Source organism: Colossoma macropomum, unplaced genomic scaffold (genome assembly GCF_904425465.1).
Source record: "Colossoma macropomum unplaced genomic scaffold, Colossoma_macropomum, whole genome shotgun sequence".
NCBI lineage: Eukaryota > Metazoa > Chordata > Actinopteri > Characiformes > Serrasalmidae > Colossoma > Colossoma macropomum.
In genome coordinates this window covers 7053618-7081346 of record NW_023494790.1, presented here as the reverse complement: position 1 = coordinate 7081346, position 27729 = coordinate 7053618, and the positions used below count along the sequence as shown (strand labels likewise).

Genomic DNA, 27729 nt, shown 5'->3' with positions numbered 1-27729 from the left:
TGAAGCCACAGTAGTGTCAGATATGGCACCTCTGAGCCCAGCTTAAGGCGACAGATAGAGGACAGAATCACTGGAGCTCCTGGAGCAATCCGAGGCAAGACAGGTATAAATCATGGCCGTCCTGCGGCTCGAGAATGTTTGAGCAGTGAGTGCAACTGCCCTGGAAGAACATGTTTTTAGCCATGGAAGTGTCAGAGGCTGCCCTACGCAACTGCAAACCTAATAAGAGGAGGTTTGAGGTGTAGCTGGCATAAGCTAATGGAGACGTCGTAGCCCTGTTGGAGCCCTGTTGGAGCCCTGTTGTGGAGCCCTGGAGCCCTGTTGTGTAAGTGGCTGCTTCGGCTAATGCATCGCCCAGAGACACGCTTACCTCGCATGGATTTTGAGTCGAGTGGGCTTGTCTTCTTAAAAGTACTGCGTAGCTAATAGTGCTGTTAGCTGAAGCTAGTGCTGTTTGAGGAGGGCCAGTGATCTGTAACAGGAGCCGAAGCTCGAATTGTAGTGGCAAAACTCTGTGGAAGGTCTGCTGTTTTCAAGTTCCACGAGTCCAAAAGGTCAGCAAAGAAACAGTTTCCGAAGCTCCGACAAAGTCAGTGGGTTGCATTGAGTTAACAACTTACTCTGTCTAAGGAAGTGAGAAAAGAAGGAGGAAGACTGTAGTGTGTATATATAAGCTTGACTGTGTCACACTCTGGTGTTGCAGTATGATTGTTTGATACTTTCTTGGTCTGCAGCTGGCACAGCCAGAGAACCATCCACTTGCTAAGAAAAGCGCCTGGCAGTCAGGAGATATAAAACATATAAACTCATGTTAGCAATGGACAGTCAGTCATGCGCAAACAGTCTTAACTAGTAAAGGATAATGGCATCTCATAGGCTTTGTCAAATCTGCGCAGTGCTCACAATTTAAACCACCGGAAGTAACTTTAAGGGCTGGTTTTCTGGACTGTGGTTAAAGGGAAATTCTACTGATTTTTCCTTTTGTAATTAAATGTTCGAGACAAAATTGTTCACAGCAATGATGATAGGAACCCAATGTCCGAGGAGTTTAAGGCCCTAAAAACTCCCTCACAGGAAGTTATTTCATGAAATTTGCTGTCTGATGCCCAAGGCATTGTTTTACCATAGATCTGAGATAGAGTTTTGGCCTAAAACGTTTTTTATATCCATACTGGGCAGAGGTGTACATGCAGGATGTTGTAAGGTAGTCCCTAATAGTCCCTAAAGGGGGCATATATTTTCAGATTTACCATTTTACCTTTATAAACATTACACACAAAAACTCACATGCAATTTCACTGGTTATGAGCTCAAATGTAAAATGGCTATATTAGTGTTGTAGATATTGTGACCCGTGGTTCCCATTACCACGACTGTAAGAAATAGCAGAAATTCAAATGAGGAAGTGTTTTTTGAAAAATCAGGCCTAGTGCTGAACAGCAGTCTGAACTGAGGTTCACCCAATGAAAGAAAAATGCAGTTACGACTATAGGCTTAATTCCTGTGCTGGAAGCTGACTCTAGAAGTACTTTATTACCAGCCCAACTTTCTTTTTTCCCCTCACTTTTCACTTCCTTCTGTGCAAGCACTCACCATGCCTCCCTTTTTCTTTGCTCTCTCCTGAAATTACTGTCCTTTAATCAAGAGCTGAAACCCCAGAACTTAAACACACACTAGGAGAAAAAAGAAAAGAGCCAGGCCCCTTCTCCTGTTGCGCTGTTCCCAGCTCTGGAGCCCTTTAATTAAAGCTGGATTACTGAGAAGCGCACTATAGAAACAGCCATACAAATCTTGACGCTCTTCTGTTCTTCTGGTTCTCCTGTGCAGAGCAGTTCGTTGTGCTGGGAGAATTGGCCCTTTGGGTGTTGACAACAGTGCCTGGGAATTAGAAACACTCAGGATCCCTGCCTCAATGCTTCTCATGCGAGTCCTGAATGATCATCTGGAGGGCACTCCTTCAGTACAGCTCTCCTCATGTCCCCGTCGGGTGGTCAGGAGTTAAGAGGAGCCGTAGACGGGACAGGTCAGAGGCCAGGCCAAGATGACAGGCTTCCTGCCCCAGAGGAGACTGATGCTCCTGTTCCTGCTTTTGATTCTTGTTCTGGGGATCTACATGCTGCATGCAAATATGGACATGAAGCGGGGGCTTACAGATGACCAACGCATTGTCCAGGATCACAACAGGTAAGGACAGACCCCAGGCCACACAAAAGAAGCACATTTAAATGTTATTGAATGGGTTCAACATACAACACATTGTCAATGCAACACATTGTTAATGCCTGATTATCCATAGATAATTAACCCTTGTGTGGGGTTCAGGTCTGTGGGACCCATTTTCAATGTTTACCAAAAGAAAAAATGATGGGATTTATTATTATTTCAACCCCAGATTCCTTGGCCTTTTTTCATTTTCTGTGAAGAACATATTAAATAACCCATTTTCAGTGTCTTCACTCTGTTCACCCCCCACACATTTATATTACGTGGTGTTGGGTGAACCTGCAGGGAATAAAAGTGTGGAGGTGCTGTGTCCTTCACTCTGTTCTCCTCCTACATGGCCTGCTGTTAGTCTGTGTCTGTGTCTGTGTCTGTGTCTGTCTGTGTCTGTGTGTGAGAGGGTGGACAACATTTTCAGGCTGCTGACTGGCTACAGCTGCTAAAGGAGAACCCTACGCTAGCCACTTGTGATATTTTAAACATCTGGCATTTTTACATCAATTTTTATGGCTGTATTGGTTTAAAGAACCAATAATGCAGTGGGTCCACCAGACCACTGAGTAACAAACACATCAGCACCAAACAAGGGGTAAATAACTTAAATGACTGGTCATGTAATCAAATCATGGGAATACGTAGTTGGAAGATGGGGGAAATGTGTTAACAGGTGTAAAACTTTACTTTTATGGTTATTTATACTTTCAAAGTTCTTCACACATCTCATTAATTAAAGTGATAATTAAAGCAATTCTTTAAAGCACACATAGGGAGCTCAAGTCCTGGAGGGCCAGATTCCTGCACAGTTTGGTGTTTTTCCTACTTACAGCTGATTCAGCTCCTCAGCTAATTACCAGGTTAAGTTGGTGCACTAGAGCAGGGGAATCACCAAACTGAGCTGAACTCTCTGGTCCTCAGTTCCCCACGCCTGCTACAAAGAGTCAACCAATGAAAGGTTCTTTAGGGAACCAAAAGGCTGTTTTTGTTACCATTTTTTTTTAAAACTCTAAATGCATAAAGCATAAAGTAAACTGTACTTTACAATCATGTGCAGAAATTTTCAGAACACTCCCTGTTCAAATTATGTGTGAAAATAAGGGAACACACGTAAATATGTCCATTGCACTGTCCTGCAAATGTTACTGCAAAATTATGATTTTTTTAATTGGGTGGAAAAAAGAAACTAAACATAACATATAAAATGTGCCATAACTTTTGCACAAGCCACATTGTTTTCCTTCCCCAGTTTGTTGAATTTAGTAAATAAAGAGTAAACAGTTTTTGCATTAAAATGTGCTCTGTGTAGAGGATGTGTTCACTTATCTTCACCTTATATATCAGGAAAACATGTCATTTGACTAGTGCTGCCTTTGTGCATACAATTGTTTCTTGTTTGAGATGTCTGAGTTCCCCTCTAATGAAGGAAGTTTGATTCTCTGTGGGTCTTTTTTTTTAAACTCTTGCTGCTGTTTGTGTGAGGCAGAGACTACCATATTCCCAGGCTGGTAGAGCACGTAGACTGCCTGATGCCTGTGTGAGTAAGTTCTCTCCAGAGAGGATCATGCTTCCTGCTGTAGTAAACCCCCCAGCATGAAGTCATGTTGAAGTCAAGAACAGCCGTGCTGGATTCTAAGTACAGTATCCATAAGCACAGTAAATGAAATCATTTTCTGTCCTCGTCTTAAGAACCTAAACCAACGTAACCAAGGTATGACTCGAGTGCCTCAAGCCTTTATTAAACCGAGTCATTTTGGTTTTGGCAGCGTGCCCTTGGGGAGCATTACTGCGCCAGCTAGCACATAGCAAAGTGCTTAGTCACCGTGGTAGAGGCCTACCAAAAGGACTCCTCTACTAAACTTTGGTCTGAACCGAATTGTGTTTCGGTGTCCAGATGGTGTGCTAAGACCTCTGAATGCTGCTTTGATTATTTATTTTGGAATCTCATTAACTTTATCTGGTTATTCCAGGACATTGCTTTGAGGTTAATTTGTATCACCGTCCTTTTTTTAATGGCACACCTTCATTTGCTCATGTTATGCTTGTGCTTTTTCCTTGGTAGAAGTTTAACAGCTGTTAGTAACAGTTTAAACCTGACTGTGTGGTCATTTGCTATGTTTTAAAGAGAGCCTCTTTGAAAAGTCTTTACTGTGACTGACACTTTTGTTCCGTTTTCAGATGGAAAATGTTCCATTTTTGTTGCTAGAAAACAAAAAGAGTGACGTAGTTTATGAGCATCAGTACTTAATAATGTCATTGCAACTGCAAGACTGAGGAAAAATGTACTTGTAAATGAACATGAACATGTTCACAAACATTTCTCAACTTTATCTTTGAATTTTTCATATACAAAAACTGAATGTTCACTGTATCTCAGTGCTGTGTGAAATATGTGTCTAGAAATGATCCCTGTTAGCCAGTTTCCACTAGAGTCATACTTGGTAGGTGTAATTAATGAACAAATAAATGGGTTCATTAACTTTGTATGCTTGGTTGCATTTTCCATGATGATCACAGATAATCAGTGAGCATCATTAATCATGTGTTAATGCATTAATAATTCTGGGAGGTTCAATCTGTTATAGATTCATCTTGTAAACAAGTGAACTATTTTTGGACATATCTAACTCACATTTTGCAATGCATTTTTCACATATATGCATAAATGTATTCCTTTGTAGAACATGATACTGCCAGCGGTTGATGATATGGGCAAGGATGTTTTGTACAGAGTTTTTGTAAAATTCAAACACATTGAATGAAGTAACGCAAGCCAAGTTTTTAGGTTGGATGAACAAAAGCAATATTTTACATCAGTTCAAACTCCAAAACCACGTCAGATCAACTCCAGCCTTTCTCCACTTTTTACAACGTAAAGCGTGACTCAAGTCATGTGACAGTTCCCGTGGTTACGTTCATTGTAGGTTCATGTTAGAGGTTACTGGACACGGAATAAGGCTTCTCAGGATCTCTATCACTCTAACAAATGGTGATTCACCCTGTCCTAAACAATTAAAGTGTAAACAAAGTCATTTAGAGTGGTGTGATGTGAAACGCCTGGCACTAAAACTCCCTCACAGAAACTTAGGTAACACTTTATTTGGATGCTGTAGATGCTTTGTAAACGCTCAGTATATCCAAGTAATATTCAACTAAATATCCATTAATTGCAACTGTACTACAAGTTCAGTGTGAAAGAGTTTATTAAATCTATTCTTAACTTCAACCTCAAGGCAAAACCTACATCTACTCCTAACCCAACCATAATGTTGTTGATAGTCAACTGAACATCACCAGACGGTTTGTTAATGATTTAAGTACCTGTAGAGCATCTAAAGGGAACCATCCAAATAAAGTGTGATCGAAACGTATTACATGAAATGATTCTAAATACGCTGCTTGATGCCTGAGACATTGTTTTGCAGTAGTTTTGAGAAGGTTTAGGCTTAGCCTGGGTAAATCCATGTTGGTACTTATGAAGACTTGTGTAGGTTCACTGGGGGTTTTGGTGCTTTTGCAACATTTACACCATTTATTAATAGGTCATTAAATTCTAAGTCTGTTTTTCTGTTGTTTGAATAATGTTCAAATAAAGCCACTGTGATTTCTTGTAATTTTACAGTCACTGACCAAGACACAGAATGTGGCCTGTGCAAAGATTATGGCTAATTTTGTTTTGATAAAATATTAAACTAATGCAATAAATAGAAATTGTGCACTTTAATTAGCCAAAAATGAGTGTTCCACAAACAACAACATTTATTTGTATAGTGCTTTTTACAACTAGTGTTATCTCAAAGCAGCTTTATAGAAAAGCAGTTTATAGAAGGAAAACAGTTTATGGAAGGGTTATCAAAAGAATAAAAAGAAAATGTCATTTATGTCGTGTTCAAACTTTTGCATATGACGTGCATATTTATGCCTTAATGCTTGTTTAGCACTTCAAACTAAACACCATGAAAAACGCCTCACTGACCAAGCTGCTTATTTTTAATACTTTTAGGTTGCCTGGCTCCAAAGATGACAGCAACAGCTCCTTGGATTACTGGCCAAAGCATGATTTGATAATTGCAAGACAAGAAAAGCAAAGGAAAGACACACAGTCAAACACCTTACAAACTGTAGTGCGAACTTCCTCGCAGCAGAATCTAAACTCTTCAGATTCTGAAAAAGTGGAGTCTAACCTCACCAAAACGTCAGAGGAACTTATCAAACAAGCCAAACCCACACAGCCAGACTTCTTCGGCGACAGATATGCAACTGATGATGTTCCGCTACAAACAGTAAGTCTTTCTACTTTCACTTTTAGTTTGAGGCTGAGGTTGTGCTGCTGTTTGTTTTGGAAACACTGATGTCCAACATCTGTTTGTTTTTCTCATACCTAAGAGACAAACAGTATTAGGTATCTTCTTTTGTGTGTAGACCAAACAAGCTTGAGGTACTATACAAGTTTGCTCTTGTTCTGTTTTTGATTTTATCTCATTCAAAGGGTTACCAGTTATAGTTGTATGCACAAGTATGAGCTCCTGGCCAAGTTAACATATTTTGTTACCAAGTAAATACTTGGTAACCCCCCTTTGGTAGATATCAGAGCTTGGGAACACTTTTTATAGCCTGCTAGGAGTCTTTTTGTTCTTGTTTTAGGAATTTTCAACCACTCTGCCTTGCAGAACGCTTGTAGTTATGCAATATGTTTGGCTTTTGGTGTATTTTGAGGTTTGTTTTGGATACGTGTTCTGTTGTAGAAGCCTCTTTTCAGTTTCAGTTTGTGACTGTCACATTTGCTTGAATGTTGGTTCAGTACATTGTGCAGTACACACAACCCCAATGCATAATAAATCCACCTCATGCTTAACAGTTATTAAGGTGTTCTTTTCATCAAATGCTGCTGCTTCTTTTTTCCTACAAACATACCTTTGGCGATTGTGACCATTTTTACTTCATCAGTTTACAGTGCTCTACCAAAATGCCTCTAGCTTATCTACATATTTCAGACATTAACTTTTGTGATGAGGTCACAGGTAAAGTTTGTGCATCACTCCTGTGTCAGATAAACCTTCTTATAGAGCCTTTGCTGCCATATGGGGGTTTTGCTTTGCCTTCCTGGCCAGCATGTGAGCAATTCAATATGACAGTTTTCTTGGTCTTCCAAATCTTGCCTTGACAGCCACAGTTACCTTTTAACTGCCATTGTTATTGACATTTTAGACGGTATAAATGATGAGCTGGAAGCACTTTGACATCTTTTTATGGCCTTTTTATAGTTTGCTGCAGAGGTTGTGTTAACTTCTTTTTTGTTATCAACAAAATATGTAATTTGGCCAGGGGTGCACAAACTTATGCATGCATAAATATATTGAGATCCATCACTAATACCTCCTAGATGGTCCAAAATGGCTTGGCTCAAGCTTATATGACCCCATTGTCAGAAACTCTAGGATTAGGATTGTTAGGAAAGGTGAGGGGATATTACACAGCCTTTTAAATGATTGGCTTTGTCAGAAGTTTGTTTACACAGGTGTGTCTAATGTTTGGCATGTATGTCATAATTTTGACCTGCTGGAAACAAACTAAGGAATTAATCATTAGAATATGGAGTAAAAACATTCTCTGCAGTGTTCACTAATGCCCCAGGGGACCATACCAGGGAGGTGAATTTCAGACACTGCATACACTTCAGACACTGATGTGTTAAGTATCCTGTCATGAAGTGGCATGTTGGAGGGTCAGACATTGAGGTTTCTGTCTGGACGTCTTTACAGGACAATAAAATTGTGGCAAACAGATGGCTGAGTTATGCCGAAACATACAGCTTACCAACTATCTATATAGCCCCCATAAACTTATCATCCCTGTACTGGTCTGTTGGTTTATACAGTCGTTAACTCCACCCCAGTGTATTTTTCTCCATGTACAACATCATTTAAAATATAGTGCATATTTGCAAATTTTCTAGGGCAGGGGCGTGCAACGCAATAAACAGATAAGTCATGTGTGTTTGAGCTGGGAAATGGCCAAACTTTGCTGGACACCTGGGCACCAGGAGTTCTAGAGAAGTAACCAATGAATGGCACCTGTTTCACTGATATCATATCACTGTTTCATAAAACCATAAAGCAAATACATGCATATTCAAGCCTTGGCCTGTTATTATGAATTTCTTCTTTGTTAATGAATGAAACTTGTACATCCATTTGGACCAAATAAGGTGGGAATTCTGACCACATCTGATTAAATTGGACATCTTCCAGTCGGCCTGAGCTCAGATTTTCACTGTCAGTGGAAAAGAATGTGCTGGCATCATTCACTGACCAAATAAAAGCAGTGCAAGCCTTAGAATTTCTACAGAGTTTTTTGCTCAGACACTTCATGATGCCACTGTACACAAGATCTAAATTATGGTAGAACATACAAGATATAAAATATTGAACAGTAAAGGTGATGTCAGAAGAGATAGCAAATAAAAATGGCTGGATATCAAGAAGATAGCTATAATAATAGATATCGAGAAGACAGCTATTATAATATCTAATAAACTGTCTATTATCCCTGTTGCATAACTGTATAGATTTATGAATTTAACCAAGACAAATAACACTAAGGTGCTTTTAAGACGCTCATTGGATGACTGGAAACTGACTTTGCTGTTATTTAAACTCCTCTTATTTTAGCAATAATGTAGCCTCATTTCTCAAGTGAGTATTACTACAGATTGAAGCACAAATTAAATGACTCCAGATTACTGCTATTGTGAGATGGTATTATTTATGTTCCAACTCATTAGTAATAGCTGGTTTGTGTAAAAGTGGCTTTAAATTTCAAATACTAAAAAAAGAATTATGGCTATATTAATCAAATATCTAAAAATAGTCATAAAAAATCTAGATTTATCCAGAAAAGCCTTGCTTATGTGGCTTCTGACACTGCATGTAGCAGTTGTAGCTGCCGTATTAAAGATGAAGTTTGTATGTCTGTGTGCAGCTTGCTTTCCTTATTGTTGTCCAATTTTAGGGACGTGTTCAATTAAACATTTTGCTGAACTGAATTTGTGTTTAACTGATACACACACTACTTTATTATGCATTTCAGAGCTGTCCCAGTAGCATTCGTAGAAAGGTGTCTCGGACTCCCTTTGCCGAAAAATTTCTGGAGAATGTGCCGGTTCTGCAGTGGGCCAAGCATTTTTCAGAGCAAGAGTACCAGCGTTTAAGCCGCTATCCAGGAGCCCATGGATGGGGCAGTGTAGATATGGATGGTAAGTCCTCTTGCTACATGTTGAGGTGTTTGGGTGGGTGGTTGGTTGGTTGGTTGGTTGGTTTATTTATTTAATTATTTATTTTTCTTATAATTGGAAGGTGATTATTGAATTACTTTGATGTTACTATTTTACATATTTTTATGTATACTATTTTACAACCCAGTATTCTAACCAAAAGTATGTGCAAGTGCAAAGTCCACTGTACTGTGGTGCCAGTCTAAAGTTCCTCCAACAAAAGTCATACAACCCTGTTTCCATAAATGTCAGGACACTGTGCAAAACCAATATTGGCTGGCTGTGATCTTCAGGCCCTCAGGTGGTGCTGCATTGAAAACAGACATGATTCCATGTAGTGGAAATCACTGCATGGGTTCATGAACACTTCCAAAAAAAGTTAAAACTCTACCATGCAAAGAAGAAATCATATATAAACAGGATCTGATGAGGTAAACAGGAAAAGTCTCCTGTGGTCCAAATCATGGACGACAAGTCCTCAGCGCTAAAGAGGAGAGAGACCATCTGGCTTGTTATCAGCACTCAAAATCCAGCATCTGTGATGGTATAGGGGTGCATTAGTGCACATGGCATGGGTGACTTACCCATCTGTAAAGGAACCATTAATGCTGAACAATATATACAGGTTTTGCAGCAACATGTGCTGCCATCCAGATGACGTCTTTTTCAGGGAAGGCCTTGCTTACTTCAGCAAGACAATGACAAACCACATTCTGCACTTACTACAACAGCATGGCTCTATAGTAAAAAAGTCTGGGTGCTAAACTGGCGTGTCTGCAGTCCAGACCTGTCATCCGTTGAAAACGTTTGCCGCATTATGAAACAAAAAATACGACAAAGTAGACCCCAAACTGTTGAGCAGCTGAAAACCTATGTCAGGCAAGAATGGAAAAACATTTTACTTTCAGAACCACAGCAGTTGGTCTCCTCCATTCCCAAACGCTTCCAGAGTGTTGTTAAAAGAAGAGGCCATATATTTTTCAAAAACGAATAAAATTTCTCAGTTCCAACATTTGACATGTTGTCTTTGTACTACCTTCAATAAATATCAGGTTTAAATGATTTGCGCATCACTGCATTCAGTTTTTATTAACATTTTGCACAGCATCCCAACTTTTTTGTAAATGGGGTTGTAGAGATTTAAGACATGTCTCAAAGTGAAGAGAGGCACTGATATTTTAAGGGCTCCTCTTCATCGTTCACTCACACACATTCAAGCAGTCTGAGCTGGCTTTGCTGTCGTCGTGGCTTTCTGATGTAAGCAACGTGACACATTTAAATCCTATGCATGAGAATGTTCAATTAAAATGTACATTTCAGTGTGACCTCTCACGCTGCAGCATCTCACCACATGCAGTCGTTTGTGCCATTTTCCAAATAGTTTTGCGCCACTTATTACAGGCGGTGGGTGACTGAAGGTCTATCAGAAATGAAGGGTACATTCCTCGACTGCATTTAAAGGATCCTACAAAATGGGTCAGGCTTCAGTGACATAACATCTGAGAAAGCTTTGTGTCAAAGCTTTAGTGAATTTCTCATATGAGGCTGCCGTTCTACTTTGTGTCTAGAACTGTAGTCTTTTGCAAGTGCTCCAGTTTGTGACAAAGGGTGGAGCAGCCTTCTTCCAGAGGCCTTATGCACCAGCTTAGTCATTTCAACATCACTCATTGAGCCCATGCTGCTAAATTTTGCGTGACCTGTAGTCACATGTTGCGCCACTGGTTTTAGGCTTACCTCTTCATTGCAGCTCAATCACACACTGAAAAAAAATCCCTCACATAGTTACGGAAGCAAAGAAGACTGCACTGCATGCTTGATATTTCTTGGAGGTACCTTAAAGATGCACCGTTACTGAACATTTCTAACACATTGAATTCTCCTCTGAGAGTTTATATTTTACACTTATAGCATATCTGTGGTTTTATTTACCGAAAACACTCATTCATTTTTACATAATGAACCTTATAATAATTACAGAATACCTGAGTTTCACAATCCTTTCAGTATTAGGTTATAATTAGGGTAGACTGGCTTGGACACTGTGTGATTTGGCAGCTGATCTCACATCATTTAAAAGCTCCTAGCAGCTGATCTTCAGACCAGATGCTGTCTGCAGCTGACACTCTCTCAAGACCTTAACTGGGCGATTCAGCAGGAGAGGAACATTCAAGAAACAGGGCTTAACCTGTGATGGCTGATTTATTTGACAGTTTAGTCTTGGGAGTAACTGCTTTTCAGGGTAAATGAAAACTGTACATATGTAAACAAGGGTTTGGCCAGACTTCATCTTAACTCTCTGTTCTGTTATCGTGCGTGCCAAAAGCCAATATTGATTCTAAAGAGCTAATATTATGATATTATTGAATTGCATGTTTTGACATGTTTACAGTTCTGAAGAACTCGCTGGCCATCTTAAACACTTCAGCCAACCGCGTGATGTTTGATGACTGGGAGAGAAGAAGGAACAGGTCGCAGTGTATCCGCTGTGCTGTAGTGGGGAATGGGGGAATCCTGAACGGGTCCAAGAAAGGCCGGGAGATTGACCAGCACGACTATGTCTTCAGGTGAGATGTCCTAAAATCTTTTTAGGAAGTCTAAGTGGTCTTAGTCAGCACTGGCTGACCTACATATGTCAGTTTGGTGTATGTAGTTTCATTACAATGTAGTTTGTAATATTTTTTATTTATTTATTTATTTATTTTTTATTAACCTTTTTATGGCTTTTAGGGAAGGTGGGTTTACTTACTGGTCGAAGAAATATGTAACATAAAGGTGGACCGCATATAATACAGGCACAAACTACACAAGGTAGAAAATTAAACTTGAAAAATCATCACAACTTTTTTAGTTCATTCAGACATGCAGGTCATCTAAGGCAATCCTAAGAAGTTCTCAGCGACAAGAAAAAAGGGTTTCTATGTAGTTTTATTTTGTTCATTTTCTCAGACATTTGGGGTGTGAGAGTAGAGATAAACGTAGCAAACAATGAAGACACAGTAAAGCTGATGGTAGCAGGGGAACAATGGATAAAACAAATATGCAACGAGACGTCCACTGTCTCAGTCTTATACACACATTAATAAACACACAAACAGAAAGCACTAAATCACTGTTGCTCCAAAATGCTCCTGAGAAATGACTGCTTGCTGTTGTCTCCCATTAACTATGCTTTGCAGTTCTCACTTCATTTACATTATTGATGTCACATGATATTTTACAGACAACGACATTAAAGTGAAATATTAATTGTAAGCTGTGTTCACCATCATTTCCAAACCAGGTTGTTGTTGGTTAAGTAATAGAACATGAGGGGGAGTGTGTTCAAGTTCAAGTACTGTAGATCATCCCAGCCATGATGTTATTCACGATAGCACACAGCCTTGAGTGCTCTCTTGCTATTTATTCAACAGTTTGGCAAATGAAAGAAAACAGTGAAGTGAAGAAGGCCCAAACATTGTGTTAAATGTGTTTTAATGTTGTTCATACCTTCCGCCAAAAAAGTAGTACCCTTCTGTGGATAGTAGTACCTCTCCTGTTATGGATAGAGCCATATAAATGATATGATACAAAATCCATGCTTTACGATTTAATTGTGGAAAACAGGATCTTTTACTTTGGAAGGACAAATACTTGACATCACATCCCTTTTTTCATGGATGCTTGACACAGAGGATCATGACCTGAGGGCTCCCAAAGTTGACTAATGGTTCAGTATTTAGGCAAAATTCCTTCAAGGAAAAAAAATAAAATACTATCTAGAGTAAATTAACTTTTTAATTTTTATCATTAAAACCAGTTTAGAGGTGATAAGTCTTTTTGTAAAATGGTAAAATGAATTTTTTCCCATAGGGCAACTATATCCAAATATGGAAGTAATCTGTGTGCGTTCAACCTGTTGAACTGTAATTGAGTTCTATGGCACTAGGCTTCTCTGAAGCTGTTTACAACTTTTGATTGCATTTAAAAGGGTGAAAACATTATTTTCATTTATATTTTGTAATTTCAGACACTTTGTAACTGTAATGTGTTATCTGGATTATAAAGTACACCACTGGGAATCATAATTTTAGAAAGGAATTGCAATATCCCATCCAAATGACATGTTGGTCCACTTTTGTGCACGTATCTAGCCAATAAAAACATGATGATGATTAAATGAAATGAATGATATTGAATGAGAAGCATTAAATGAAATTAAATAGGAAATACATTTTTTGATCAAGAAAATGATGTCCCCATGTCTTATTACAGATGTATGTAACATATGTATCTTATAATGATGTTATTATTAACATACATTCCAAATAACAATTAAAAAGATATTAATCTTACTATGAAAATTTTGGGCTTTTCAGTATAAGGGAGTTTTTAGAATAAAATTAGATTTTATGGTATTTTCCACAAATGCATTTTACCAACTAACCTCCTTTAACACAAATATTCATATATTTCCATTATTTAAGCAATTTTAAATAATAAACACAACACTTTTACCATGTTTAATTAATGACTCATGCAATAAAGGGTTAACTGCAGTGCACAGTATGTCATTTCTTATCAACCAGTGCTCAGTGGAATGATGTCATTGTTGGGTGTGCCCTTATCACACAGAACTGTGGTAATTGATTTAGTAAACAATAGTGAAAAGATGCAACTATACCAATTTTATGTTTTTGCTCATACATTCATCACATCTATCAGCTCTCTATGAGTGGAAAATGACTGCGTGTGTGTGTGTTAAATGTTGCACCAAATCATTTTGTTGAACTCTGCAAATCCACCTGTAGCTGTAAGTTTTGGTGCACTGTCTAAACCAACAGGAAACACTCCTCTGTGCAACTTCCTGAGAGCAGACCTAACTGTCAGAACACCAGTATTTCTCTGGGTGTCAACTGGGTGTATGCACATTTGACTCCAATGAACAGCATTCGCATTTTAATGGCCAGGATTATAAACAAGTTACAAAGGTCCAGCTCAGCAACCTAATCCCTCTCAGTTGGATCTGGCATACTTAGAGATGGATAACTTAACTTGGTAAAGTGCAAGACCTTTAAAGCCTGGCACACGAAGCGAAATGTTAATAAGTAAATTGAATGGGTAAGGTGCAGTGCACCGTCTGCAATCAGGGCGTAATATATGTACATGAAGAAAAAATGTCGTAATGCTAATTTGCTTTCATTCCTATCTTCTTTAGGACGAATGGAGCGGTCATTAAAGGCTTTGAGGAAGATGTTGGCAGTCGCACTTCTCTCTACACCTTCTCCACCAACACCTTACGCAACTCAATGCGAAGCTATGCAGGTGCAGGTTACCAGGGCCCTCCTCTGGGCAAGGTAACACAGCAAGTTCTTTTACTAAGGTCACCAAAAAATGCTGTTATAACTTGGTTAGTTACTTGTCTGCCTTCATCTTTTGAGTTTATTTAAACTTATTAAATTGATACTATGATAACAGAGCAGGAGTCTGTGTCTTATGCTCTGTCTGCTTATTATTTGAAGTTAAATTAACTCAAAATTAAGACAATTCTTAATTATTATTATTATTTTTTTAAAGTTAAAACACCTTTCTTGGTCTTCCATGAAGCTCAATGCCACGAGCACACAAGTACTGACTTAAAAATGCTGACTTTCCTTTTATTTTTCTCTTACACATGTATGTTTGCACTCTTTCCCCTATTTCTCCCTGTTTCCCCCCATCTAGGAGACCAAGTATGTTTTCTTGCCTGATCATGACCGTGACTACATCCTCATGAGGGCAGCGGCCACACACACACTGATTGAGAAGGGGCCAGAGAAGAGTGCTAAGTAATACTGCTGTTACTTCTGCTATAAAACAGGACATATAACAAGAATTCTGTGTAAAATGTGATATAATTTGCTGAATTTTACCATCTTAACTAAGATTTCAGTGTAAAAGATTCTAGATTTGTAGATGTCTTGTTTTTTTTCCTCTTAGGCCACCCAGTTATTTTGGAAGTGATGTGACGGTAGAGAAATTTAAAATGTATCATCCAGACTTTATTCGATACCTTAGAAACAGGTGAGATTTAAAGCCAATCTGTTGATGCACACTTTATGTTAGCTATCTTGTAGCCCTTCATCATTGGTCAGTTTCTTTTGGCTGGATATATTTGGGCTGTTGGATCACTCTCACTACAGTGACACTGAACCCCAGCATGATACACCTGTGCCAGCACCACACACACTGCCATGTCAGTGTCACCGCTGTACTGAGAATGGACCACCTTTCAAATAGTATCTGGTCAGCAGATGTCCTGTGGACAGAAATTAACCAGTGATGAATGACTGGGCTGAGGGTGACCGATAAACAGTGCATCATGTCAAATCATGCATAATTTGGTCAGACATGTTGATTTTCTAGTTGAAAATAAGTTAACACATCCATTACAGGGAACAAACTTAAATATTTTGCAATTTGCTGCATTTAGCATATTGGGAAAAAAATTAAACATAAAATGTGAAACTTTTGCATAAGCTTAAGCCTAACCTTTTTCCCCCAATATGCTAAATTCAACAAATAAACAGTAACTGTGCATTAAAATGTGCAGAAATGTGTTCTCTGTAGAGGGTGTGTTCACTTATTTACACACACAAATCAACAGAATGTCATTTAACCAGGGGTGCCCAAACTTTGCATACTGTAGATTTGATGTTCTTAGTGTGAACTGTGCCTTTATTCAGTATAGATTTTTAAACCTGGTTTCTCCCCACAAAAGCTGAACGAAAAGTTGATCCAACATATATAGTTAACATACTTTTCCTCCTGTTGACGTGTAGGCCACAGTGTTGATTCCTTTTATTCTGCTGTAGGTTTCTGCGTTCACACACACTCAACACTAGATATAAAGACATCTACAGACCATCTACAGGAGCTGTGATGCTACTGGCAGCTTTTCATACTTGTGACCAGGTGAGATCTCTTCTCCTTAATCTTTACGATTCAGTTTATGAGAGGTCAGTGTTTTACAGTGAGTGAACTGCCATCAGTGTTATTACATTTCTGTTTTAGGTCATGGTCTTAGCAATAAAATGTTAAAGTGTAATAATCTAATTTATCACTGCATATAACTGCCCCCTTCGATGTCTACACTTATGAGCCAGAACATAATGTCCACTTACAGACGAAGCGAATAACATTGATTATCCTGTAAAAACGGTGCATGTTGAGATCTGGGATATTAGATGGTAAGCGAACAGTCGGCTCTTGTAGTCGACATGTTGGATACTGGAAAAACGGGCAGCTGTGAAGACCTGAGCGAGTTTCAGATGGGCCAAATTGTTATGGCCAGACAACTGGGTCAGAGCATCTCCAAAATGGCTATCCTGCCTGGTCCAAACTGATTGAAGGGCTAGTGAATTTTTTTAATAATGCTTAAAGGAGGAATGCGGCACAATACACAGTGCATTTCACCCTGTTGCTTATGGGGCTGCAGCCCACTCAAAGTGCCCCTGCTAACCCCTGTCCACCATTAAAAGCATCTACAATGGCCACATTAGCGCTGGAACTAGACCTTAGAGCAATGGAAGAGGGTCGCCTGGTGTGATGAGTCCCATTTTCTGTAACCTCTCATGGCCGGCCAGGTAGATGTGCGCCATTTACCAGGAGAAGTGATGGCACCAGGATGTCAAGTCAAATTTATTTATATAGCGCCTTTTACAACAGATGTTGTCAAAAAGCAGCTTTACAGAGAATCCGGGTCCACGCCAAGCCTTGGCGACAGTGGCAAGGAAAAACTCCCTCAACAGGAGGAAGAAACCTTGAGAGGAACCAGACTCAAAAGGGGAACCCATCCTCCTCTGGTCGACACCGGATAACAAGACAGTGCCACAGATGCACTGTGGGAAGAAAACAAGCCAGTTGAGGGAATGTGATATTCTGGGACCAATTACACCCCATCCAGACAGTGGTTTTCCCTAATGGCACTGTCTTGTTTCAGCAGGATGATGCACCCTGCCACACTGCACACATTGGGCCTCATTCACTAATATCTTCCTAAGTTTTTTTTTCATACATGTATTCTTGAGAAAGATCCTCAGGACATTTCTGCATCAGATTCATGACGTGTTCTTAAACCGCAGAGTTTGCACCTTTGTGCTCTTGAGTGTGTCTGTTCTTACCTAAGAACAGATCCCAAATAAGAAAACATTGAATGTCAGAATCTTTGTGAAAACTGGCTAAGTTGGTTTTAAAAATAAATTTCTTAAGAATGGTTGGTGAATGAGGCCCATTGTTCGGGAACAGTTTGAGGAACATGAGGAGCTGATGGTGTTGTTCTGGCCTCTAAATTACCCAGATCTTAATTCGTTTGAGCATCTATGGGATGTGCTTGAACCAGAAGTCTGATCTGTGGCAGCTCCACCTCGCAAACTACTGACTTAAAGAGTCTGTTGCTAACATCTTGGTGCCAGATGATGCCTTCAGAGGTCTTGTATATGCCTTGTTCATGCCTTTGGTGGCACACAGAGGACCAACAGGATATTAGGTCATTATATGGGTAATATTGAGTTGTATTGAGTAGTGAACATTCTTGAGGGTTGTTGCTTTCATCAGTTACTGAACCAATCAGACTTTGATGCTTCGTCATAACTCAGTTTAGTATAATCTCATAATCGGATTTTGACCATATCAGTAAGCTGTGCCTTTTGACAGCTGTGCATTTGACACATGACCAGTGTTACTCAAGAAAAATATTATACTATACATATTGTGCTATACTTACTATCCATATTTCATTGCATAGTGACCATGCTTGAAGGATATTGGGTGACTCTTGCTACATAACATTGACACAACCATGCCATAAACATGTCATGGCGGAGGGCATTTTGTTTAGCAGTATAACAATCTCATGTTACCATCATGACTGCCTATGTCACACCTACTCTAGCCGTCATGTCAAACATTACAGCATCTGTCATGACAATTCCCAGTAATGGTACCATGATACTGTTTAATTTATAGTACTCGATTAAATCACTAAGAAAATTACTTCGATTAAATCACTAAGAAAACCCGTCTTATCACTCTTGTTGCAGCTACAGCCTTACAGTTGGAAGATGACCAAGCAAAATAGACCAGAATAACAAAGAAGATTAAAAAATATGTGAACACTTTACATGCAGTCTTTCAAAACTGCCAAAACTCTTACTCATACACAAAGCTGAAGTTAGCTTCTTATTTCAATTTTCGGTTCCACCTTAAATGGTGCTGCATCTTACCTCAATCAGTAAACGCATCTGTAATCATAAAATACCTTAAACTTTCATTTGGAAATGTTTAATGAGCAGGTAATTAGTGGCACAGCAGGGTCTATGATCAGCCACCGGAGCTGCTGGACTGTTGAACGTCTCACTTGCTGATCTAATGCTGTGTCCCAAGCCATACACTTTACCTACTACACTAATGAGTGCACTTAAATTTTTTTAGTTCGTCATTTCGTGTGCTAGTATGGGAAAACCTTGTGCTAGTGGGAAATCCTCGGCTATTTAGATTTCAGCCTCCATTTGTCATCACTACAGCAACAAATCAGATAAAATATATCAATCAAATATAAAACAAAATGTCATTTAATGTACTAAATTAATTCTTTTAAACTAAGTGTTCAAAAAAAAACAAAAAACAAAACAAAACACATTTTACTGCCTTTGCTGGATCGGTTATGGCTTTATCTCATAACAACCTGCCACTGTGCTCCCAAGTGAACTTTCGAATGCACTACCACCATTGTTGTAGGCAACAGTGATGTTATCTGAGTGCTATGAGGTACTGAACGAAGTCTTTTACGATGAGTCTTGACATCATACCACATGTTTATGGCAGGAGTATGTCAATGTTGTAAAGCAAGGTTGAAGTACAGTGTTACCAGTGTGTGTCTATCAACAAAGCATCAGACTTACAGGCCTCTTTATAAGTTGGCACAATTTTGCATAGTTATGATATGATATGATTCTGGCTCAGTAAGTTCCATCTGATGTAAGTGACCAAACACTACTTATTCAGGGAACTGCTTAGTAAAGACTCAAGGGTTAAAATTGACCACTAGGATAAGCCCAAACCCCATCATGTTCATATACACCCACATCGTAAGGCTCTTTTTTCCAGTAACTACATGGAATACAATGAAAAATGAGTGGTGGTTGTTGATGATGATGATGTTGTTGATGATGATTATGTTGTTGCTGTTGATGATAATTCTGTTCCTTCTCCCCCACCCGAAAAGGTGAGTGCCTATGGATTTATGACCTCGGATTACAACAAGTACTCGGACCACTACTATGACAAAACTCACAATCCAGTGCATTTCTATGCCAACCACGACCTGCGGATGGAGCTGATGTTATGGCAGCAGCTACACCAGGCAGGACTGATTCAGCTCTACATGCGAACATAAACCCACAGCGCACAAACTTGGACACTATCTCAGACTCAGTCACTAGACAAGGAGTCTCCTGCCCCATGGGAAGTGCGGTGGTATAAGCTGTGGACAAATAACCTGTGTCTGCTATTTGGCCTCTTTGACTGGCCTAGTTCAGCTCAGTATGCTGTCAATGGTGAACAAGAAATTCTTTCAAGACTTTTTTGGTTTTCTTCACGATTTTTATTTATTTACTGTTTAAACTAGGATACTGAACCCTGGTAATCAGTGACTCAGGATCTGTGTGTGTGTGTGTGTGTGTGTGTTTGTGTCTATGTGTGTGTGTGTGTTTTAAAGGGAATTGATTACTGTCCTCATCTGTTGGGAATAGAACATCCTCCCAACACACAGCCCTGTTGCATATTGTGGCTGCCACAACAAAATCTCCCGCCTCTTTTTAAAGTCATTTTTTTCACTTTTGTTAACATAAATCGGACATTTACTATCCTTTTTATGCCCCTCTTGTCACTTTCCAGTGCAGGGAGATCTGCAGGGCTGTTAAAGGTCTCTAATAATCTTGAAGGATTGGGGAAATTAGAAAGGAATCTAAAAGAAGAAATCTGGAGGTCGTAGATTTCTTGCGACAACATTGTCAAAATAAGCATGTCCTTTGTTCCATGTATACCCTTTTTCAGTTGGAGAATCTGCTCCAATGAAGGAGCAGCAGCTGCTTTCAAGGCTGGAATAGGGTGGAAATACACAGCACCGGCTGAAGCCAGACAGGCTATTGTATTGTCCGTTTTGTTTTCGCCTGTCCAGTTACTGATCAGTATAATGCAACATGAAGGAGTAACAGCTGGTAAGGTGTTCTATAATAGATAGTATAATATTGTAAGATGCCTTCAGTTTAATATGCCTTAGGATTTAAGTGCCATGTTTGTGTGTGTGTGTGTGTGTGTGTGTGTGTGTGGAACACTGTGAAATGAAGAGGTTTTTTATTACATTTTCTGAAGCTTCAGCAAAAATGCATCTTACTGATGCACTCAACCAAAGACTAATTAATAAATAACTTTAATAAAACATTATGAAGCAACTTTTATACCAATTACTGGGTACACTGGTGACCTTTTTAGAAACAAATTGCCCAATTAAAGACCATAACGGTAATAACAGTAGTGGACTTCAGCACAATGCAATACATACATATACAGACATAATGGTTCAGATTCAGTGACCTCAACAATGCCAGAGAGTAATGCACTGCAAAAAATAGTATCTTGTCAAGTGAAATTATCTTAACACTGGCCAATTTATTTCAAATGTCTTATTTTGAATCTTATTATATCTTATTTAGCTGGTTTCAAGCACATTTCTTAAAACAAGCACAATTATCTGCCTCACTATCTAACATAGTGAGATGATTTTACTCTAAATTAATTATTTTAAATTGTTTAAAACAAGTAATGTTTGGAAATAAGTTAAATAATCTTAAACTAAGTTTATAACAATCTCAAGAGGAGAAATATTAACATATTGACAATTTGAGAATTTTACTTGACACGATACCATTTTTGCTGTGTGAGCTTCATGCAATCTTGCATGAAGAACATTTCAAAATACCAGTATGTGAGAGGTCTGTCAATTTCAGTTTGGATGTATAAAGTGCAATATGTGAGATTAAATATGTAGTATTATAAACAAGATAGTGTTTATATCTTGTTTCATCTGTGCATTGCTGTCCTCTTACCTGGCCTGCATTGTATGCCACTGACCATATATATAATGAAAAGTTTATTACCAAATCTTTTAACCCATCTTATTGTTTATCGTTAAATGATTAAGGGGTTTCTCATTCATTCCGATTCATTGGCAGTGTAGAATGTTTTTATTTTTCCATTCAAACGTGCTAAAATGTTTGTTTTATACAAATGAAATGTAAAAAGAGATCATTTGGTATGCCTTTAAGTAACCTATTATAAAAAAGATGAAGCTTCAGCAGGGTTTGGTGAAAAAAATGAAGGGCAAAATCAAATGTTATGTCTAAAAATATTTTTTTTAAAGAAATCTTAATAAACATTAAAAATCTGTTAATGATTTTTGGTGCTGTGCTGTCTAGTGAGTGATTCTGTCTTCCATTTAATTCAAACCCATCTTACCACTTTTAACCATTCAGGAAACAGCTGATGTCTCACAACGAGGACCATTAGACACACTGTTTCTGAGTATTTGTTTAACCCCTTAAATGGCCAGGGCCGACTGACAGGCCCAATGTTTTATTACACAATTATATAATTATATTTTTATATATAATATAATAATATAATAATTCAGCCAGTTTGCATTGCAGTCCCTGTAGTTACTGAAGGATAAGACTCAGTTTGTAATAAGCCTGAGATTTTAAGGGGTTAAGCCATAAAGCGAAGAATGGCCCATTCAAATAGATCACATTATTTTAGTGAACCCCACCCAAATAAACCCTCGGTTGTCAGCTGATAAACCTTTCCCCACATTCAGCTGCTCTGGTTTATTTTTAGTTGTTCTAAAACGGGGCTTCCTCATCATGCAGATATTTCACCTCACTTTCACAGTAGGCTGTGAACATTGTGACACAATTCTTGTAAGCGTTGTTTAGATTCAAGTTCCAAGTCCATGAGGTAATGCTCCTCTTTGAGGAGCTGACCAGGCTTCTCTAGGTAGCTCAAACTAGCTGTAGAGACGTCCAGGCAATTGGAACAAAATTCTGGGGAGGACTTTTACTTTGTTGACCTGAATTAGCCAGCTCTGTACATATCTGTACCTACTTACCACGTAGTCTTCAAATTGTATTGGTGGTAGCATTACTTTCACTCATCTGAGATTTTTGTTGGTTCTAGCCAGAGGGGGAACCCTCAGAGAACGCCTGATGATTTCTGTGGGGGGAAAAAAAATATTTGTAATTTTATCATTGTGCTTGTTGCATTTGTCTGCAAGCATTGGAGTAATTATTTTATTACACTGATAAGTTTTCATTGGAAATGTTTAATCACTCAATGGAAAATTAGCCAAGTAGGATTGTTTTTGTTTCTCCATGCTATCTAGGTAGATACAGCAATGTGAACGAGCTGATCTGAAATCCTGAAAACGTCAGATTAACCTCTAACGTAATTATAAACTGACAGTGGAATCAGCCATGTTTTGATTTATGGTAGCTGTGGCGAATAGGGAGGGAAAAAATCACTCTAGGCCAGTGCTTGCCTGACCAGTGCTTTCCAGTCAGATGCAAACACAGAGGCAGCTCTGTGTTACATACTAAAAAAAGATGGTTCTTCAGTAGCTTCTTTCAGAATGTTTCTATTAGAACCATGAGTTCTGTATAGAAACATTTCATGCTTAAATAGTTCTTTGCATGGTGATTGATGGAAAATGTGTTGTATATGGTTCTATATATCACCAAAAAGGGTTTTGTTATTGTTACGATGCCAAGCCTGTAACAGTAGAAGAACCCTTTTGGTGCTATATAGAACCAGAGGTTCTGTATAGAATCATATACAACACATTCTCCATCAGTCTGAAGAACCATTTCAGTTTGAAATGATTCTATGGAACTCATGGTTCTAAGTAGAACCATTGCTTTTACTGAAGAATCATCAGTTTTAAGTGTGTAAGGCTCTTTACTGACCTGCAACAAGGTAAAATATATTGTTGCTGTTGAAACAAAATCTTGGATCTCCGTTTTTGTTGTTTTATTTTAAACATGTTAGCTGCCCCTTACATTGTGTGTAAATTCCATGATGAATGGATTAAAAGAAATGGTCCAAAATTACTTGAAAAAAAGATGGGTTACTTTGACTTACATTAAAAATAAAGTATGTTTTTTCCGTCTCCTGTAAATTTTCCATTTTGGAGATGCAAGATTTTGTCCTGAGAGCAATGATATGTTAATGTTTGTTAAAAGCTTCAAATAAAACCTGGATTTTTTCCAAGCTTCAAATGATTCAGACATGTGAATCGCTGCTAGCCTAAAGCTAACATATTACTAGAATCCCATAGAGATGCTAACAACAGACAGCAATATCACAGAGGAGCTTTTTGTGATCATTTTGCAAGTAGTTATAATATTATGTATAAAAACTCAGAAGACACATCTAGTTTCACTGGTCATTTTGGATGGTAAATAAAATGGCTATATTTGTGTTGTAGACATTGTGACCCCTGGTTCTTATCACCACCACTGTAAAGAAATCTGAGTGTTTAAGTTTCTCTACAATGAACCATTTCACACCAAACCACTCTGAATGACTTTGTTTACATCTCAACGACTGAGTTATGCAGAAATGTTGACAAATCTGATATAATATTATTTGTATTTATTTGAATGATAGTATTTTTAGTCCAGATATATCAGATTTTAAATAGAAAAGACTTTTGCAAAGTACTGTAGCCAAGATGTTTGGGGTATTTCTGTGCTGTACTTTGTCAGGTCTTTTAACTAACTTAAGTCCTCTGTGCAATTCCTTGAGTTCTGAGTGAAGCAACACGGATAGTTTAATAGTTTTTGAATTCTCCACGGAACATTTAAAGTAGGCTCAGCATTTGATCTGATTTGAATTTTGGATGTGTTTAACCTTCGCTCTTAAAATTAAGGGTGCAAGAAAGGGTTCTTTCCATGATTTCATAGAAGAACCATTTTTTGGTTCTCAATCAATGGTAAAGAACCATTCATAACGTGTGAGTGTGATGAACATTTTCAAAGAACCCCCATATAATGTATAGGTTCTTGCTTGGACGAACACACATTTGGTTTAACATCATGTTGAAGGTTCTTTATAACTTGAAAAGATTCTCACACTCACATCTCATTCACAAACACAGTTCTTTAGGGAACTAAAAAGGTTCTTCTATGGCCCATGTGTCAAGTCAGGCCCGTGACGCAGTCCTATTTGGCCGTCAAAATTATTTTAGTTTTCTATTCATATTGTTTTTAGTTTCACCCTGGGGTGCACTACAGTCCCCAGTATGCACTGCAACATAGTGTGTGTACTGACACCCTTTCCCCAACAACAATCCATGGTCCAGCGGTTACACAGAAAGAAAAGATGCCTGGTGTCAAATTCAAACAAACAGACAGTTTTAAAAAACTACCTTAAACAATTTATATTTATTTAGAATTATTTTTGAATAAGTATTCAATGCCTATTTTGCTGTTGCAGTTTTGGCAAAATGTTAAGTAAAAATAAAATAAAAACACAGCTGGCCCACAGATTTGTTGAGGTTTTTAATATGGCCCTTTTAGTGGTTGAGTTTGACACCCCCATTCTATGGCATTGCTCAGGTGCACAAGGTACAGTTTGGGTGAGAAAGATAATTTTTCCTGCTATTTCCATTTTTTTTTTTTTTTGCTTTGCTAGGTAAAACATTGCCACAAACAAGATCTTTGGTCACAACTTGGACAACATTAAGCTTATCGACTTACGCACCTTTGCTGATACGGGAATGTAAGAGGTTACATCATCTCTGTTAATGTTATTGTTTGCAATGTTTTGGAAAGTACTGCTGAGTGTAACCTGTGCTACTGACTGATAGGGCGTGTTTTCACACATCATTTATGTCTACTTTTCTTATTGTGCAATGTGAAAGGAAATTAATACAACAGATGTAGAAACTTAAGTCAGCTGAATTGTCTTAACATGTTTTAGAAAAACCCACAGCTCATGTCTCACCCAAGAAAAGCTTACTTTGGTGTCTGCTTAGCTTCAAGGAAGACTAGAAGGGTGCGATTATATGAAAACCATATGATTTTAAACAATTACAACCATAGAATTTAAAATCCATAATTGAAAACCATAATTTCAGATGATTAGCTGTTACATAGATGTGTGGCCTACACAGTGCTTAGGCTGACTGCATCAAGAAAGAAGCTATTATTGTACACAGACATAAACGTGTTGAACAGTGTCGTAGCTTTTATGTCTTGTCAGCCGTCAGTGATTTGCAGTAAGTACTGCACTCCATATGAACTATGAACCAGAGAGAGATCTAAAGTCAAACCTCTATGTTTGTGAAGGTTGTGTGCATCAGAACATTGTCCTTCACTGCCCTCTGGTGGGGGTTTTGTATCTTTGCACTGTTCTTTCTTAGGATGAGGTAGGATCCACTTTATTGTCCTCCAGGGGAAAAGCATTGCTACATCCGCATTGCTACATGCATGCAACATATTCGAACATACATTAACACACATACAGCCACATGAATAAATGTCAACAACTGAAACTTAGAATAGCAAATGACACAGCTTACCAAGTTGACTGACAATAGGCACTGTATTGTAAAGCATAGAATCAGAATCATTTACTGTGTAGAAATGAGGGGAGATTTGTGCGCAAGCGATGAATCTGCTTGAGTGCGTGAAATCAAGCGCCGGCCTACTAGCACTTCATGAACGTGTCATTTGCATAATACACACCCTAATTCATGCAGATGTTTTTGTAGGGAGCCAATGGCCAATAAAGTGACAACATTCAGCATCTCATGAGCCAGTGTCTGTTTTTTTTTCTGTGGTGTTGAAAGTATAACTGTTTAATTTCAACTTAAAAAACAAATCTTGTTATGTTTTGCTGTATTCATTTTTATTTGTATTTCTAAGACTTTTGCACAGTCATGTATAATGTGTGGGTGGCCTGGGTTAAATTCCTGGCTGAAAAATGGTCCCAGTCTGGCCCTGCCAGGGACTACACATTCCCCATGATGATTGAAGAGAGGAAAGATTTAATTCACTGTTTCATTGGTTTGTGTTCCACTTCAGCTCTGCATCCTCAGCGCTGCTAATCAGCTCCTGCAGGATCTGAAGCTTGTCTCCAGGTAACAAATCCACAACCCCGAGAGTAAACAGTGTGTCCATTGTGGATCTTGTGATTATTAGCAGCGAGAAAAAGAAACAAAACACTAAAGACAGTATCACCAAGCTGCCTACACTGTATAACACATAAGAAAGCAGAGCTGAGACTTAAACATTTATGTAAACTGAAAAGAACATGGACCACTGCCACAGGCTGCCACTGGTGTGCACTGCTGCAAGTCGACTTATAAAGCCTGAAATTATCATTTAAAGTCAGGGGTATCAGAATTTGGCAGGAGTTTTCAAACCATGTCATAAGATTTACGTATTAATGTCACACATACAGGCTCAAAAAGGAGGATATTTAGATCTCAAATGCAAAATTCAACATTATATTGATTGAGATATGATGACAATAGCTGATAATTCACTCACATCCTCGGAAGACACGTCCTCCATCAAGATTTGACTGATTTCGCTTTAAATTCTCTTTCAATGCGCTCGCAATCATCAGCTTCATCTGCTTGGGGAAGGGTCCGAAGTGCAACCCATGTTACAAAATGTTTTTCCAAATGTTCCATGCAATTATACATTTCCACCAGAGAGGTAGACATCCAAATCCCAGTATCATACATAGTGCAGTTTTAACCGAATTTACGGGTTCCACAACATTCTAATGGTCTAAAAAGGCTAAGGCAATGTTGTTGGACTAAAAAATTCAATAAACTAATTAATAAAATGTATTTCCATTTACAGCACGCATGAAAAAAATGACAGTCATCGCTTATGATGTGCCTTTAAATACCGAAGGAATTCCAACAGACAGCCACTCGAGGGAGACATAATCAAAAGTTTTAAACCTGACTTCATTCCCAACCACAACTACAATCACAGGCCTAATCACAGCCCTGACTCTCTGAACCTCAATCACAAACGATGTTAGGGCTGGAACTGCGATTGTTTTAGATTGGTGAGTTCTTTGCATTCAGGAGAAACTTCACTAGCACAAACTTAAGTGTGGTGCAATTATTATGTTAAGTAATTGGGGTGCCA

General features: G+C 38.5%; 1 protein-coding gene across 1 annotated transcript; it reads left to right on the top strand.

Annotated features, from left to right (window-relative positions):
* The first annotated feature begins 1827 nt into the window (after positions 1–1827).
* st6galnac (ST6 (alpha-N-acetyl-neuraminyl-2,3-beta-galactosyl-1,3)-N-acetylgalactosaminide alpha-2,6-sialyltransferase) lies at positions 1828–21956 on the top strand. Its single transcript, XM_036571999.1, has 9 exons — positions 1828–2184; positions 6218–6497; positions 9304–9469; positions 11877–12051; positions 14682–14820; positions 15188–15291; positions 15443–15526; positions 16318–16417; positions 19728–21956. The coding sequence occupies exons 1-9, from the start codon at positions 2042–2044 to the stop codon at positions 19896–19898; spliced, it is 1362 nt and encodes a 453-aa protein (XP_036427892.1). The 5' UTR covers positions 1828–2041; the 3' UTR covers positions 19899–21956.
* The last annotated feature ends 5773 nt before the right edge of the window (positions 21957–27729 follow it).

Excerpts from the sequence above, each read along its gene's own strand:
- st6galnac (XM_036571999.1), top strand. The coding sequence starts at position 2,042 with ATGACAGGCTTCCTGCCCCAGAGGAGACTGATGCTCCTGTTCCTGCTT. Across the intron at positions 9,470-11,876 it reads GGGCAGTGTAGATATGGATG|TTCTGAAGAACTCGCTGGCC; the intron begins GTAAGTCCTCTT and ends ACATGTTTACAG. Across the intron at positions 15,292-15,442 it reads GGGCCAGAGAAGAGTGCTAA|GCCACCCAGTTATTTTGGAA; the intron begins GTAATACTGCTG and ends TTTTCCTCTTAG.